Below are 17271 nucleotides of genomic sequence, written 5' to 3' on the forward strand. Positions count from 1 at the left end.
CTGGGGACAGGGATGTGAGTGGGGAGCCACGGGGGTGCGGTGCTGAGCAACCGCGGTGGGTCCAGCCTGTTGGTGATGTGCAGAGTCTGCTGCCACTCTGGGTAACGCGCAGCCCCAGCGGTCGCACTATCGCACAGGTACAAGAAATCCGGATCCGGGATCCTCCGCAACCCCCAGCTCGTGGAAGCGCACAAGCCGGCTCCCGCGCGCCGCCGAGTTTCGGGCTGGGGGCTGAGACCTGCAGATCACTGCGGCTGGCAGCAGGGGACAGATTCTTTCTAGCCAGGTTCTCTCTAGCCCAGTGGAGACCGGAGATGTTCGCGGAGCCGGGCGGCTGTCTGCGGAGCATTGGTGCAGCCTTGCCTACTGCCCGGGAGGTTTGGCTGCCGCAGTCCTCCCCATTCTCTGGGCTGTAAATCGAAGCTGTCTATGCGGGCCAGGAGCTCGATCCCAGCGTGGACCCGGGGCTTCGTCCCGCCCAGGTCTCCCGGCACCTGATTTCCCAGTGGTCAATTAGGTGGCTCAGCCTGCAGCATTGAAGCAGTGGAGGGGCCAATGCCCCTGCTTTGATGGAGCGCGCCGTGCGCAGAGACCTCCCCAGTCGACTTCCTCATCAGAAGGCAGCATCCATTCATAATTCTCTCTCTGCCTGTGGACCGAGTTAGACTGAAACTGGGCATGGATTCCTGCGATCTCTCTTCTTGCATCTGAAGGAGAAACTAAGATAAAAGAAAAAAAAAGGAAGGGGGAATGCGGTCGTAACGCACCAAGGCGCTGGAAAGCCCCCCTCCCGCCCCCGAGAGGCCTCTCCTTTGCGGGGAGAGGGAGAAGAGGCAGATCCCCAGCCCAGCGCCCCAGCCAGCTGCTGCTTCGCTGCGGAGCCGGCACGCATGCCTACCTCACCTGACGGTCGCATTCCCGGGGAGCCGGCACGGGGCCCGGCGGCGCGCCCAGGGCGCACGGGCGGTAGGATTTCTGCACCTGGCGAAAGATGCGCGGGCGGCTTGCCCAGGGCCGAGCCCGAGCCCGAGCGGACACCGGGGGAGGCTAGCCTCGGCGCGGCACCCCACCGCAACCCCCCGGGATGCTCCATGACTCGCAGCCCAGACCACGCGGGTGTGTGTGAGAGGGGACCAGCTTGGGGGGGAAGGGGTATAGGCAATTGACAAAATTTTAAACTAATTTTTCGCACCTCTGGGTTGTGGGTGAACTTGTGGGTGGAGGAGGCATGGACGGCAGCCCAGCCGCGCGCTAGCCGGAGAGGAAATCCCCGCAGCTGAGGTCTGAGAGAGCCTGATCCCCTTGGCAAAGCTGAGTGAGGGTGAGCGGGCGGTCAAGGTGGACCACACATAGCTTGGAGGGACAAATGAAACCCTGTTGGGTTTCGAGGGACATTTATTATTATTATTTTTTTTAAAAAGCATATTGCAGCTGCAGCTTTGAAGTTTGCCGCCGCCTCCCCACCCCTCTACCCCCATCTCCGGGTTTGGGGCGGGGCGCCACTTTTCCAAGCTGCTGTCCAGACCCTTAGCAGCTGGGTGGAGGGGTCGGCAAAGGCTGCAGTGTCTGGCGTTGGGCTGCCTGAAGGGGACATGGGGACTTGAGGGCACTGGGAGTGGAAGAGCGCCCTGAGGCTTGGCCTTGGGGGAGGGTGTTCTAACCGCTGAGAGAAGTAGGGGATCCCGCTTGGGGTTCTCTCCTGTTTTCCTGCTTTGCTACTTAATGTTGGGTGACATTTTGCCTGTGCAGGGGTTTCACTGTCATGGAGCTGTGACGCTGGAAGGCAGAGGAACTGTTAGGATGGGCTGGAGGAAAGAACTGAGAGAGCTGGAGCTTTTCAGTTTGTGGCAGTGTTAACCCTATCGATTCTGCTCCCTTGGAATACCTGTCCCAGGAGGTCACTATCCGTGGCCATAAGTATGGCTGCCTGGTTGATCAGCCTTGCCGGCTGGTGAGCCAAAGCTGGACCAAGCCAGGAATGCGTTTGCAGTAAAGGAGCAAAGCCCTACTGGCCTCCCTCAGGGGAAGGCTAGGCAGACCTGGCCATTGTGGAATAGTATTCTGTCATAGCCTAATATGCTCTTGAGTTTGGAAGCTCTTGTTTTATGGGTTTTCTATTTTGCAGTTGTGTGCCCCTCGGTCACCAGTTTGTTTTTCACAGCTGCATGTGAGCAAGGCAAAGATAACAGCATCTAAAAATAGCCCTGCGGCTGGAGATGCGGCTTGCTTTGACCCCACAATTCCAGGGCTGGGGTCTCCTTTCCCAGTTGCCAAACTTGAACTGCCAGATAACCTGAGAGTGGAGCCACACAGGCTCCAGGCTGAGGTCAAGGCTGGGAGACTGGAGTGCTGGTCTGTGTGCAAAAGGGCAGCAGCTCTGCCAAGCCTCATCCCTTCCTGTGGGAGACCCAGAGCAACTGGGCTGCAGGATTGGAGGATGGGAACCTGGAAAGGGATTCCTTCCCTGCCCCCATTCGTGGACATTTGGGCTTTACATTCCTTCTGAGTTGCACCCAGCGTTATACATGGGGCTTCCTACTCTGTGTTTCAGGAGCCAGCAGGCCACTCCTCCCACCTTAAAGGAGTTGGGCTTTGAATACAGGGGTATCAACGGGTCCAGGTAGCACTGAAATCATGCCAGCTTCATAGTGTAGCCAGGGTAGCACTCCTTTCATTCCTGGTGTTCCAAACGGTTCAGCTTTTCTGAGGGAGCCTGCCTTCAGCTACTGGGGCAGGAGCCACGTGGAATGGATTCATGAAGGGGCTAAGGAATTTTCAGTAATGGTGGCAGATAATAGGAAGTCCAGGTCCTCTTCTAGGAGGCTTAGATCTTGTGACCCTGTTGGGCCTCTTCTATTATTTATTCTCAAAAGCCTCCATTTCTCCCATGTTCACTTTTCTTTGGTGCAAGGGTGGCAAATTCCAGCATTAAATAAAATGAACTCTGTTTTCCTGATTTGGTTGAATAATGGGACTTCACTGGTAATTGCTGAAAAATACAAATGGCCATTTAAGTATAGCGAAAAGAAGCAGATTAAAAAGCAAAGGTGTGAATGCCCGGCACTGGTTACGGGCTAGAGCCAGAACCTCTCAGGTGGTTTCTCTCTTTTCTTTCAAAGTGAATGTTGATTTTGAAACTTTGCCTTAATTTTCCGTAGGTCGCAACTGTAATCCTTGGGAAATATTAAGATAACAGTTTTGATCTATCTAAAGGATAAGGGCAGACAACAGAACACCTGAGAAATCCATCCTTCTTCTGGGCTTCAAATAACTACTGGTTCCTCTTAAGCATTGCTTTCATGTTTAACTCCCTAAAGAAACACGGAAGACAAATGACAATTAAATGCCTCTCAGCGACCCAGTGTGGGGGCAGCCTCATTTGGCCTGCTTGGAAGAGTCGAGGCTTAGATGTAGAAGCTTAGGAAACTGTGAGTTGGAATTCAGATTTCCCAAGTCCATTCATTGGTTTGGCTCAACCTGTAACAAATGATATGTCAATGATCTCTAGCTCTTAGGTCAGTTTCCTCTTGAAATCAGAACCTGGATTAGCAATTAACTAGGGGCCCATAAAGAGCATATCATTCAAGGAAGGCAACATATAAACCCTAAACCTCAGACAGATAACACAACATTCTTATATAAAGAAAATCTAATCAGCTGTGGGTTTTCCTGTGATAAGCAGCCTGATCTTGTCCCCTCTTGTGGCTTTCCCATTCTCTGGAGGCTTGGAGTCCCTGCTGGGTTCTCTGCAACAGAAGAAAATGAGATTGTGGAAGGAGCACTCATCCAAGTTCATGGCCAGAGCTCAATCACATGACCAATGTAACTGCCAGGGGTATAGGAAGGATAGTCTTGTGCAGTCTGTGCATGACTGATATCTTCTCTGGAATAAAGAAAACCCCTTGTCCCTTCCACCTCTGCTTTGGTGTTTTGAGCTCGACCAAATTCAGTTCGGATCTCCATCTTAAAATTGATGGCACTTATACTTTCCTCTTTCCACCTCAAAGAGATTTGTAAAGGTGGAGAAACAAAAGGCTCTTAGAGGGACTATCTGGTTCAACCCCTTTAGATAGTCTCTGTCATTGGTCCCATATTCTAGATAACTTTTCCTGCATCGTGTAGCTAGTTTAAAGCAGGGCTGAAGTGAGAGCCTAGATCCACATTTCTTGGCTCACACTGCCTTCACCACGCCATACTGACCCTGCCCTCTTAAGAGAGCAATTATATAGGATATAGTTTCTGAAAGCTGGCACCCTTTCCTAGTGTGTAGTCACTAAAAGAGCTATTTATATGATTTAAAATCCGTGTGCATTTCTTCCCAATTCCTACAGTACAATCATTTACAGTTAGGCAAAGAGTAATCAGGCATTTATCCAGGCTGTATACATATATTCATTCACTCCTCACAATAATCTTAGGAAGTAGGAAGTGTAATGACTCCCATTTACAGGTGAGGAAATGGAGGTGTAAAAAACCAAGTTGCTTCCCAGAGGTATTTTGGTAAATAAATGACAGATGGGAAGTTCGATTCTGAGCAGGACCACTCTGGCTTCTTTTACTATGTGTCCTCACTGATCTGGCACATTTCTTGTCCAGTCCTTTCTGGGGTATGTAATTGACATAAACCATGATACTCAGGGTTTAACATTCTTAGTTCTAGTGAGTGACCTTGAAAGTGGGTGGCAGGGAGTTATTTGCAAATTTGTTGAACTGAGGCTCTGAGCCCCAAGCCTATGAAATTAACACAAAGTATTGATCTACTTAGTGAAGAAGCTCCACCCCCAACCTCCAGCTCTGGCAGCCTGGTGAGGCTTGCCTGCCTTCCTTCTTTCCTCCCTCCCTCCCTCTTTCCCTCCTTTTCTCCTTCCCTTCCTCCCTCGTTTCCTTCCTTTATTTTTTCTTTCAACAATTTTTATCTAGTCATCATTGTGCTGTAGTAACTGTTGTAAGAGAACCCAGAGTTTGTTTATTTGTGAGAAGTGGCCATAGGATGAGAAAAGACTGTTGTGACGTTGAAGGGTAGTGAGTGGACATGGTGAGGTGGGTACTTGACCTTGAGATTGCTCCTACTTTTTACTGTTGCATGAGAAATTACCCCAAGCATTATTGGCTTAAGCAATAGCTGCTTATAAGTTGGTGTTGAATTCTGCAGTCTGGGATGAATTTAGCTAGCCATTCTGGCTAGGCTTTCAAATGGCAAGTCAGATGGCATGTCACCTGGGGGTTAGATTCCCACAAGATGTCCAGTTGACTGTGCTTCTGTCCCCTTTTCTGCACAGTTGCAGGATTTTCCCTTCTCACCTACTTCTGCAGGGTAGCTGGATGACTTGCCTGACAGCTAATATTCTGTCCCCAAGAATCTAGAGGTAGAAGCTGTTAGGTCTTCTGATTGAACACATGGTTAGTTTTGTCAATGAAAAGAAGCAAGTCCCAGGTCCAGGACAAGGAATTAATTGAGGTCATAAATACCAGGGGCATGGAAAAAGATTGGTGCAGAGGTGAACCCTCTGAATTTACAAATTCAAGGTTTCCAAAAGGTCTCAGGAAGAGGTTACTGTACATTGCAAAATATGTAAAATCAAATCCATTTATTCTACTCAGTGAAGCAAGACTACTATACATGCTTGGGTCTTTCTCCATCCACAAAGTATCCTAAAGGAACACGGAAGCCTGAAGACAGGCATTGAAGTGTGTGACTTCTGCTTTCTTGCCCCCTCTCACATAGTGTCTCAAAGGTATCCGTCTGAAAAGACACAGTAGGGGCCTAGAGAGATGGCTTTGAGATTAAGAGCACTTTCTAAACCTGGGTTTAGTTGCTAGCACCCATGTGTAGAGAGACTCATAATCTATTGTAACTCCAGTTCCAGGGGATCCAGTGCCATCTCACATATGGAGTACACATGTATATACTCAATCCCACACATCTATACATGAAACATATAAATTTTATTTAAATTTTTTTCATACAATATACTTTGATCATATTATTTCCCCCTCCTTCATCTCTTCCCAGATCCTCCCCACCTCCCTACCCACCCAACTTCATGTTCTTTGGGTCTCTCTCAAAAATAAAAAAACAATCAAAGAAAGATGAAATTCAAAATTAACCCCAATACGTACAAGGGGAAAAGCACATAAAAAATCATGGAATCTGTTTTGTGTTGGGCAATTCCTATTGGGTATGGGCCCTGCTCTGGAGTGTGGTTGATATATACAGTGACACTCCATTGAAGAACATTGATTTTCCTTTTCATGGAAGGTATTGATTGCAAATAATCTCTTGGTTAGGGGTTGGGTTTTCTATACACTATTTCTTCTCCATGCTGGGATTTTTTTTTGGGGGGGGGGGAGGTATGGTTTAAACTTGTATAGGTTTTGAGTTCATGTATGTATCCGCCTTATTGTGTCTGGAGAACATGTCGTTGGTGTTGTCTGCTACTGTTGGCTCTCACAGGTTTTCTTCCTCTTCCACATAGATCCCTGAGCCTTGACGGGAAGGGTTCGATGAAGACACCCCACTTAAAGATGGGCGATCCAAAGCTGCTCATTCTGCACATTGTCCAGCTCTGGGTCTCTGTGTTAATTCCCATAAATGACAAGAAGAGGTTTCTCTGATGAAGGAGGAGCAGTGCGCTGATCTATGGAGATAGCAATATGTCATTTGGAGTTATTTTATCGCTGCTTTACTTAGCAGAATAGTAGTAATAGGCTTTTGCCTAGTCCCATGACCTGTCTGGTCTCAGGTTCTTGGCCACTTTAGTAGTGGAAGCGATAACAGTACCAACTCTCCAGGAAATTACAGTGTTAGAAAGTTGAAGTGCATCAGCTGCCTGAGAAGGTAGGGCTATTTCTGATCTTCCAGAGCAAATTACACATTGTGAGGGGCCTTAGCAGGCACGTTGGAAGCCCTTGCTGCCTTAGGTGATAGAGCTACTTTCATGATTCAATTCATGAGTGGTCCAGTTCAGATTATTTCCCCCAGACTCCAGGTTCACTCTAGCCAAAGGAGGTGCAAGGGCTACTTTGGCACACTATCCAGTTTCCTATCTTCAGGGAGACTCAAGCACCGATAGCCCAGTCTCTTATTCACCAGCCCTGAATGCAGGTAGCTGATGGGTCACTGCTGAGTCCTTCTCTAAGGATTTCTTCCATTGAAGAAAATCACCTCGCCCAAGATCATGCCCTTTCCCAGATGCTGACTGGTCAGTGCAGGTCTATAAAGGCCTGGTCCCTTTGTCTGGGTTTAGGACAACTCTACGCAACCATCTCACTGCCAAACACGTCCATGCTTCCTGGAAGACTAGGCCAAGCTTTTCTTATGACTTCTTTTTCTTCTTTTTGTATCCAGTCCTCTTTCACTCAGTTTTTTTTTTAAACAGTTGTGGACTCAGAGAGCATTTCCTAGCAAGATTGCTTCACACTAATGTCTATATCCAGGCCTATTTCCAGGGAACTTGACTCAAGAGTTTGTAAGCTACTTCCTGGTCAAGGTTGGACCACTATGGGCATGTATAGAAAACAAGGAATGTGGCTTAGCCCTTCACCAAATGCCTCCATGTATGAACAGATGACTGGCATTTGGGTGACATCATGATAAGATGAGCAAAGGCTAAGTCTAATACCTCAAGGATCTTCCTTGTTCGTGGTGATGGTGGTGATGGTAGTGTGTTTGTGCACGCACGCGCACATGCACGCATGCACACTTCAGGAATGGATGATCCATGACATTGATTATATGGTTAACAATTGTGCCTAAGCACTCTCCCACCTGATTATTTCTTCCTTTGGGCATGGCACTGGCAATCAAAATTTATCTTTCAAATTAAGGCTATAATTATATTTTGATAAAGATCTACCAATTCAATGAGAATGAAATTTTGAGGGTTGCCAGGATACAGATGACTCTGGGTTATAGAGAAGGGTTTGCATGCAGAATACTAATAGGTGGTGCGGCCCTCTTATCCAGACCTTTCCAATAGCATCTGATAATGCAGGCCCATCAAGGACTGTTTCTCTGCTATTATTCTAGGAGCATAAAAGTGATGAAAGATATGAGCAGGGGTTTATGAATGAAAAGGTGATTCATCAGATGCCTCTTGGTCTGTCTCACTGAAGTTAAGAAATACAGTAATAATTACATGGTCTTACCTCAAAAATCTAGGAGGCAAAAGCTTACCCTTATTTTTTTGCTTCTTCATTTATTGTAAATAAAACATAGATGATTTGGGGTTATTGATTTTCAATGGGAATAGGATCCATGTTTGCAACGGGATTGACTAGAAATAGTGGACATTTTCTGGTGTTACACAATAATTTTCTTTTCTGTTTTATTGTCTGATTATTATTCAACAAGTAATCTGTCTGATAATCAATCAACAAATAAGAATGTCCTCAAGTGTCCTCCAAGGGACCCAAGGATGTTTAAAAGGGATGATAATATGTGAAAATAATGAATAATAATACAGTATAGTAGTTTTCAGCCTAACATTATTAAGGGAGAAAAGAATGTGATTTGAGTCATGTGCACACTTTATATGCTGAATGAGATTTGATATACACATCTGCACCCTCCCCAAACAAAGTGTAGTACATTTTTATAGCCCTGAGTCTCACAGCACTCCTTTCCGGTCTCTCACCGCCTTTGCCAACCCGTAATTGAGACTTTTATCACATTGATTAGATTTTCCCATTCAAAGTTTCCTAAGTTGAATGACCATAATGATTTTTTTTAAAAAATATCTGGCATCTTTGATTCAGGAGAGTATTTTTGGAATTAAATCATATTGCAATATTTAGCAGTAATTTGGTTTTTAGTTGCAAAGCAATAACCCGCTGTAAGAATATACCGCAGTTCTGCCAGGTGTGGTGGCACAATCTTATAATCCCAGCACCAGAGAAGCTGAAGCAAAATGGTAAAGAGTTTGAGGCCAACCTTGACTGTGTAGAAAGTTCCAGACCACCTAGGCAACATGTAAGATCTTGTCTCAATGTCTACCCCCATTCACTGACCCCACCAAATATATGCATACCACAATCTAGCTATCCATTTAAGTTGTGGTGTTTCAAGTTTAAGGCTATTAATAAAATTCATAAGAATGTTGTTGTATAAATCTCTTTCATTGATTTCTAATTTTTTCTTGTGTCAGCAGCTAGGAGTGAAATCGCTTAGCTATAGAGCAAGTGCATGTTGAGATTTATAAGGAAGTAAGAATCCTTAAAGAACGGTTGTACCATTTTATGCTCGGACCAGCAAACTGTCAGTGTTCTAGTTGTTCTAAATTGTCACCGACATTAAATGTGTTATGATTCATTCTTGCACATATATAATTTCATTGTGATTTTAATTTGTATTTCTTTAATGGCAAATAACATTGAAGTTCTTTTCGTGTGCCATGTGCTTATATGACAGTCATGTATCTTGTCTTGTGAGGTGTAGAGTTAAGGCTTTTCCTCATCTTGAATTGTTTTTCGTTTTGATTGATATTACTGAATTGCAGTAGTTCTTTGCACATGTTAAGTAAAAGTTCTATGCTAATATTATGATTTACAAGCACTCCTAGCATTTTATGCCTTACTTTTTTTTTTAATGATGCCAATCCCCCTTCTCCCCATGCTGGGGTTTAAGCCCAGACTTTTAAAATTGAAAATAGATTTTTTTCAATTCTGATTATGTTTTTTCCTCCACCCAACTCCTCCCAGGTCCTCCCTACTTCCCCACCCACCTGAATCCCCACTCTTCCCCTCCCCACTTTCTCTCATTAGAATCCAAAAAGGGATCTAAAAATAATAAAATAGGGTAAAATATAAACAAACAACAAACAAACCAGAATAGGGCAAAACAAATGAACAGAAGAAAAGGAGCCAAAGGAAAAGCACAAGGAACACTTACAGACTCAGACACACACACACACACTGGCCCGCATAGAAATCCCATAAAACCATAAAACTGGAAGTCATAATATATATGCAAAGCACCTGTAAAGTTAAATAAAAAACTCGGGCATGATTATTAGCACATGTTCTACTGCTGTGTTACATCCTGAACCCTGATAATCTCTTAATGAGCAGAAAATTTTAATCTGACAAAGTCCAATTAAGCAGTATTTATTTTGTCACTAGACCCTATCAGAAAAATTTATTTCCTTTAAGTTCACAAAGATTTTCTCAGGCATTTTATTCTAGAAATTTTGTGGTTCTCACGTTTAAACTATTGTCCACTAACTCTTATATATGGAGTGAGTGTGGGGTTTAAATTTTACTTTTCCTTGTTTCTCTGTTTGGTTTTTCTTAAACCTCTTGCTTAAAAATGCTTTCTTTCCCCCCATTAAATTGACTTACTGCCGTTACCCAAAATGCACCTATGATTGGTTTTGCATCTGGACATATATTGATCTATATTGATCTATATCTATCAGTTAAGATCTCACCTGATTCATTTGTCTATCCCTTGCCAAAACAAGATTGTCTTAACCTGTGAAGATTTATAGTAAATCTTGAAATCAAGTAGCATATAGATCCTCCAAATTCACTTTCTTGCAAAATTATTTTAGTTATTCCATAACCTATGCATTTTCATATATCTTTTAGAGGCAGCTTGTCAACCTCTCTATATATAGATATATTGGCCCCTGATAGGTCAACTATGCTGCAGCACAAACTTAACACTCAAAAAATATTTGGACAATACAAATTGTACTTGAAGGTTTTTGTTTTTTTTTTAAGAGGACATAAGATGTGAATAAAGAGATGGAGGGATCTGGGGGCAGTTGGAGAATGGTGAATATGAAAATTTCAAAAATTAATAAAAATCTATATATTTAAAAAGCCCATGCTGAGATTTTTTGACTAGCATTGTTCCAAGTCACTCAGATCTATTGAAGTTTGGATAAGTGGACATGTATAACAGTTATCCTTTCAATCCTTGAATATGGTATGGTCTTCATCATATAGGCCTTCTTTCATTTGTCTTATCAATAATGGTTGTTTTTAGTTTAGAAAACTTACATACTTTTTTCTATGATTTATCTCTATATAGTTGATTATTCTGGTGTTACTATAAATTGTATTCTTCTTTATTCCATTCTCTAATTTTTCATTGTACATGCGCACATGCACATGCTTGCACACTCACATATATACCCTTTTTGCGTGAGGTAGAGATCAGGTCTATAACTTACTATGTAGAACATACTGGTCTTGAATTTGCAGTGGTTCCTCTGCCTTTACTTTCCAAGTGCTGAGATTATAGATATACATCACCACTACATCCAGGTATTTCATTTTTATGTATTAATCTTATATCCCATACAAGAAGATACCTTTCTGAATTCACTTTTTAATCGTAGCAATGTTTTGTAGATTCTGTAGGTATTTTTGCCTCCTTTTGGTGCCTGAATAGCAATGACCTTTTTTTTCTATCCTAGCTTCATGTCTTCTTACACTGGTAAGAGTAGATGTTTTGAATTCTTCTCCAGCTTAGATAAACGCACTTAGTGTTTTACCATCAAGTATGATATGATATTATCTTTAGTCTTTTTGGAGATGATCTTCATCAGGTTTTGATATTAGAGTCATTGGGGCTTTGTACATTTTTTGGGGGAGCATTTGGTCCTTCTCTGGTCACTAAAATTATTAATATTAGTTGATATCATTGCTTCTTTAAGTATTTGGATACTGTTTACTAGTGGTGAAACCACCTGAACCTAGAATTTTCTTTATAGTAAGAGTTCTGATCAACAATTCAATTTCTTTAGAAAATATAGGACTATTTATATTTTCTATTTCTCTTGTGGCCCTAAGAAAGAATGGAACTTCAAGTTTTGAGTATTTATTTCTCTGTAGACAGCATGGTCTTATGTACCTAGTATGCTCTTCTGAGACCTGGTTATTATTTTTTGCCCTTTTATATCCATCCTCTGACCTAGATTTCATGTTACTCCAGGGGAAGATCCCAACATTTATTTATACTGAAGTTCAGTGCTAAGCATGTACAAGACAGTTAATAGTGCTTGAGCGAATGACAGCTGAAGAGTTGAGTAAAAAGTACACGAATGAATGAATGAACGGGCAGAATGAAAAATGGTAGTACTAGAGTAGATAACATATATACAAATAAGAATGTTTTAATAAAATAAAAATTATGTTTTTTGCTCATTAACTTGGTGTAAGCCTGAAATACTTAGCCCCTAAGCATAGAGGGAAAGAAAGGACCAAGGCTCCTAGGAGTTTTTGAAGGGTCAAGCCCAGAAGTGGTGTATATCTCTGCTGTTCAAAGCCATTATCCAACATACAGTTCTGGCCCCAGCTGAAACCACAAAACAAACCAACCCATGGGCATTTAGTAAGAGCTAATGACAATAAACGGAGTCCCCAAAACTGATAGTGCTCAGTCTGGGAGAAACCTCCATCTTGAAGACATTAGCAGTCAGCTTGCTGAGGACTGTGCCCCGCCTCCCACCTCCATTACTGACCGCTTTGCCACTAGAGCTTGAGCTCTCTGGCCTGCCTTTCAGGCCTTGCTATTTATCCTCCCCCCGAAACCCCTCCCCACGTTCAATTCTTGCTAATGAACTTTCAGAAGCCATCTTCTCCAGAAGAATCTGAGAGCGGAACAGAGTGCTAATAGACTCCGCTAGCAGTTCCCTGCGAGCTCCAGCCAGAAGCACAAATGAAGAGAGGCACAATGTGGGTCAGGGCAGGGAGTTTTGATGATGAACCTCCCAGGAGTCAGCAAAGCAGCCCTGCTCTGGAAGGCATGTGCACCACTCGTGGCAGCTGCCGAACCACAGCGCCACAGTCCCTGTGATCTGGAGTCTCCTGTTCAGGATCAAAGCGGCTGCCTCTGCAGGGCCCACAGCTGCACAGCGAGGGCTCAGTGGCCTCAGAAAATGCTTCTGGGCATCTCATGTGTAGCCCAGGGTGTCAAAGCACGCAAAGCAACCAGGCTATAGGTACATTCTGCTTTTCAGTCCAGGGTAAGGATTAGCGATAACGAAGGCCAAGCCTGTGGGATGAAGGCGGGAACAGTGAGTTCTCAGAGGTGTCAGTGGTGATGACCATGGCACTGGACAAAATAGTACCTCTCATGGGTTTTAGGCTTGGGGAGACACTACAGAAAGCCTATTGCTTTCCCCTTGGAGGCTACCTCCCCAAGCAGGGCCTTGACTGGACTCCTAGCTCCTTAGCATCTATCAGTGGTTAGGTTGAGGATTTCTTTTTTTTTTTATTAAATTATAAAAGTTTCCATTTCAGCCCCTCCTCCCAACACCCTCCCACTCCCCCCACTCCCTCTCCTCCTTCCTCTCCATCCCCTAGAGCAGTCAGGGTTTTCTGCCCTGTGGGAAGTTCAAGTTCCTTGCCCCTCCCTCCAGGTCCAGGGAAGGTGAGAGTCCAAACAGACTGGAGCGCCAAAATCAAGTATATGCAGAGGAAGCAAGTCCCAGTGTCATTGTCAATGGCTTTTCAAAAAGGCTCCGGGCCAGCCACATTCAGAGAATCTGCTTGGATCACGTCCTCGTTCAGTCCCAGTCCAACAGGCCTTGGTGAACTCTCATTATATCAGTCCCCTTGTATCAGTGGGTGCTCGCATCCCTCGCAGTCCTGATTACTTTTTTTATTTTCTTCATCCTTCTGTTCCTCATTTGGACCGTGGAGTGCTCAGTTCGGTGTTCCAATATGGGTCTCCATCTGTATCGCCATCCAACGTCGGATGAAGGTTTCCTGTGCCCTTGCCTTCTTTGCTCACGTTCTCTTTCCTTCTGCCTCTCATTTGGACCTAGGGAGCTAGGTCCAGTGTTCCAACGTGGTTCTCCGCCTCCATCTCCATCCATCGCCAGATGAGGGTTCTGGGACTCTTGTCTATTGTTGAGGATTTCTTGCCTTTTAGTTCTAAAAGCACAGTTAAGGTCAGGTGTGGTGGGACACAGACACAACCCTAGCACTTGTGAGACTAAGGCAGGAGGAGAGAGAGTTTAGTGCTATCCCAGACCATACAACAAGGTCAAGGCTGGCATGAGGAGTGTAGTAAGAACATTTACCTACCCGTCCCACACAGAAAAAAAACCCAAAAAATTCCTAAAGGTACAGTCAGGTAGAGTGAAGTCAGGAATCTAAAATCAAAGATCGGAATATTCCGAAAATTTGCCCCAGGGGAAGGGAGAAGCTAGAGGAGAAGCTAGAGGAGGAAGTGGTGGGAAGCAGACTTCCCACTTCAGGGAGATGTTAGCACTGTGGTGTGAGGGAGAAACTACTTTTTCCAGTGCCTCTCCTAACCCTGGTCCTGCAGTATAGCTTTCCTGCTCTTCAAATCCCCAAGCTTGATTCTACTTAGAGACTCTGGCCTCGTGGCTCTCTTAGATTAGAATTCTCTTACTCCTCATTTTCACGCAGTTTACTTCTCCACTGGGTCAGACACATGCTCAAATGGCACCTTACCACAGGACTTAGTTTGGGTTCCTCAGAAGCAGCCCGCAAGACAATTTTTCAAATTCTAGTAGTTTCCTTGACAGATAAAGCTAGGAAGGCCAAGTAAGGGCCAGGGGAAGTAAGGCAGAAGGGGCAGGGATCTGATCAAGGCATGCTACCCTGCAGTCACCAGGTGGGCAGCTGGCACTCAGGGTTACTAAGGATCTCAGGGGACCATGTAGCATGCACTTCAAAGTTAGCCTAACTTTGGAGAACATTGACATCTGCTCAAGGAGTTCTTCCAGGGGCTGGAGATGACTAACACATGCTTCTAGGCCAAGCATTCTCCCAATGCCGCCACGTGGCAGGGAATCGCTTTTAGGTAGAACATTCCAGGGAGCCACAGGAGAAGCCTTTGAAGTGTTGAAGTAAATGCTAATGGGGATGCCAACAAAATGCTGAGCATCTGCCACGCCATCCTGGCCAAAATAGACGCTCTGTCACCCTTAATTGTCTCTCCCCACTCTCTGCTCCTTCGCAGAGCATCTACCACTTGACACAGCATCTGTATGTTTGTTAGCACCTGTCTCTTCTGCTATACAGAGAGCCCCAGGGAGAGAGACCGTATATATCCTTCAGTGCCTTGAACCAGGTACTGAATGTCCAGTAATGATTATATAAATGAGTGGACTTGAGAGAAGCATAAGGGTTTGTTGACATCGCTTTTATCTTGCACATGTGTAACTGTAGGAGAAGACGACATAAATAAGTTGCAGGGACAAAGATAAGCGTGGCCGAATGAGAGGGCATGACTGGCCCGTGAACATGAGTAGATAAAGAGAATAACAGGTCATTGCATTTCCTTGGTCTAATTTTTCTGGGGACTTGGGGATTTCATTTTTGCTGTGGATATAATAGCTATTACTTTTGCTCCATATACCAAATGGAAACAGCAACAACACAGCGGGAGTGTCTTCACAGATTGGGAAATGTGATATATATCAAAGCCAAAGACTGTAAGGCAAGAAATGTGAAAAGGACTGAGAAAGGAAGGAGAGAAAGGCAGTGATGAATACGGTGTGGCTCAAGAAAGCAAAGAGCCATGGAAAGGCCTCACATTTTCGAAGGGTTGAATATTCAGCTGAAGTGTTCACTTCTGAGATGAGCTTTTGGGGACTTAAGTAGATGCATCTGACCCAAAGCTTTACTTGTAAATCCCAAGGCCCTATTGATCCAGTCCTTGAGCTGTGTGTTCCAGGTTGCTGGTTTGGATTTACCCCAAGAGGAAGGCAGTTCTGAAGTTCCAGGAGTCCCCGAACAGGCAGCTTTAGATCGCCTCAGTGGCTCCTACTTTCTACTCCTTTCAGAAGAATCTCACCACCAGGGATAGTGGCATTTCTAGGGGGACTTCAGCCTGGAGTCCCAGTGCATAAAGACTTAGGAGGACACATTGGAAAGGTGGCGCAATAGTGAGGGGTTTGGGAAACCCGAACACATCTGTGTGCCTCTTGTTGTGGGTGACTTGTTCTGAAAAGAACAGACATTTCTTAGAATGGAAAAAAAAAGGTAAGTAAATGTTCTTCTCCTCACCAAATCTACCGGCTTCACAATCTTTAAAAGAAAGCTTTAAAACCAGAAATATGATCAAAATTCATTTTGAAATGAAATTTCCAATTTATATTACATCCCAGATGCCTTCTTGCCAATATCCTTACCTCTTCATGTAAATATCTTTGCCCTGATGTTGAAGTCCCTGAAAAACTGCCAGGAGAGCCCCCCCCAACAGCCCATTTAAGTGGGTCTGCCCATCTCCATACAGGATGAAACTGACATTTTAAATTTAATTCACTGGTAATATTGAGAAATAACCAGCTACAGAGGTGGTTATAGTTTGTGTCAATGTTGAAAAATGGTTCTCATTTCTTACTGGGATGACCACATTAGCTAGCTGCTTTGACAATGCAAAAAGATTTGAAATTCGAACAAAAATGCTTACTGTGTAGGTTGATCTGCTGTTAGAACAAGCAATATGACCCTACAGGTGTCCTGGACTATTGTATGACCTGAAAACTGTCCTTTGGGTTGATATTATTGACTCCTTTGATTTGATTTGCAGGTTGGCATCCATATTTTAAATTTTTTAAAAAATTTACATTTATTTATTTATCCATCTATTTGTTTAATATGTGGGTGCACATGCCACTACATGCATGTGGAGATCAGAGAACAACTTCTGACAATCGGTTCTTTCCTTCCTTCATGTGGGCCCTGAGTACTTAACTCACGGTCATCTATCTACCTCTTGCTACCATTATATGAATCCAAGCCCACAAACCAGATAAACAAAATTGTAATCTCTTCCTTTTCAAGGATAATTGTAATCCATTCCTTTTCTAGTTCTGTTATTTGCCCATGTTGATCTTGATTTGACGTTTTTGAATCAGAGAAACTCTGCAGAGAAAGTCAGTATCCAGAACTTGAGGGTATTGTGAAGGCACAAGTGGACGTTACAGGCAACTTGCTATGAGGGTTCTGGGCAAGCAGCTCAACTTGGACCACAATCACGTCCATGTTCTCATGTACACCCTCTCCAGGACTCCCAGGCCTATGAATTGGCCCCTAAGTCCAGTTTAACATTTTAACTGACTGGGTGTTTTCAGCTTTCATTTGGTAGTCTGAGAGGCTGACTTGGAAAACCATGTGTGTTTATGAAGAGTTATTCTGCCTGCAAACTCCTAGAGACAACATGGAGGTGGAGATTGGAAAGCTTAGCAGAGCAGCAGCTGCAAAGGCAGAACCCCAGTAGATAATCTACAGAGACCCAGAATTCCTGGACTCATCATCTACTACCGCCAGTGTACAATGGAT

At 44.2% G+C, this 17271-nt stretch overlaps 1 protein-coding gene across 2 annotated transcripts in view; it reads left to right on the top strand.

Annotated features, from left to right (window-relative positions):
• The window catches only part of Nhs (NHS actin remodeling regulator), a 335750-nt gene that overhangs the window by 253925 nt on the left and 64554 nt on the right, over positions 1-17271 (top strand). The window contains exon 1 of one of the 2 annotated variants that reach the window (XM_085684451.2): positions 823-1116. The exons of the other annotated variant lie outside the window; for it this stretch is intronic. Within the exon in view, the coding sequence (XP_085540577.2) occupies positions 891-1116 (226 nt within the window). The 5' untranslated portion in view covers positions 823-890. Of the gene's footprint in view, positions 1-822; positions 1117-17271 lie in introns of those variants that run through there. 2 annotated transcript variants of the gene reach the window in all.

The sequence above is a fragment of the Myodes glareolus genome, chromosome X (assembly GCF_982192425.1).
Source record: "Myodes glareolus chromosome X, mMyoGla1.1, whole genome shotgun sequence".
NCBI lineage: Eukaryota > Metazoa > Chordata > Mammalia > Rodentia > Cricetidae > Myodes > Myodes glareolus.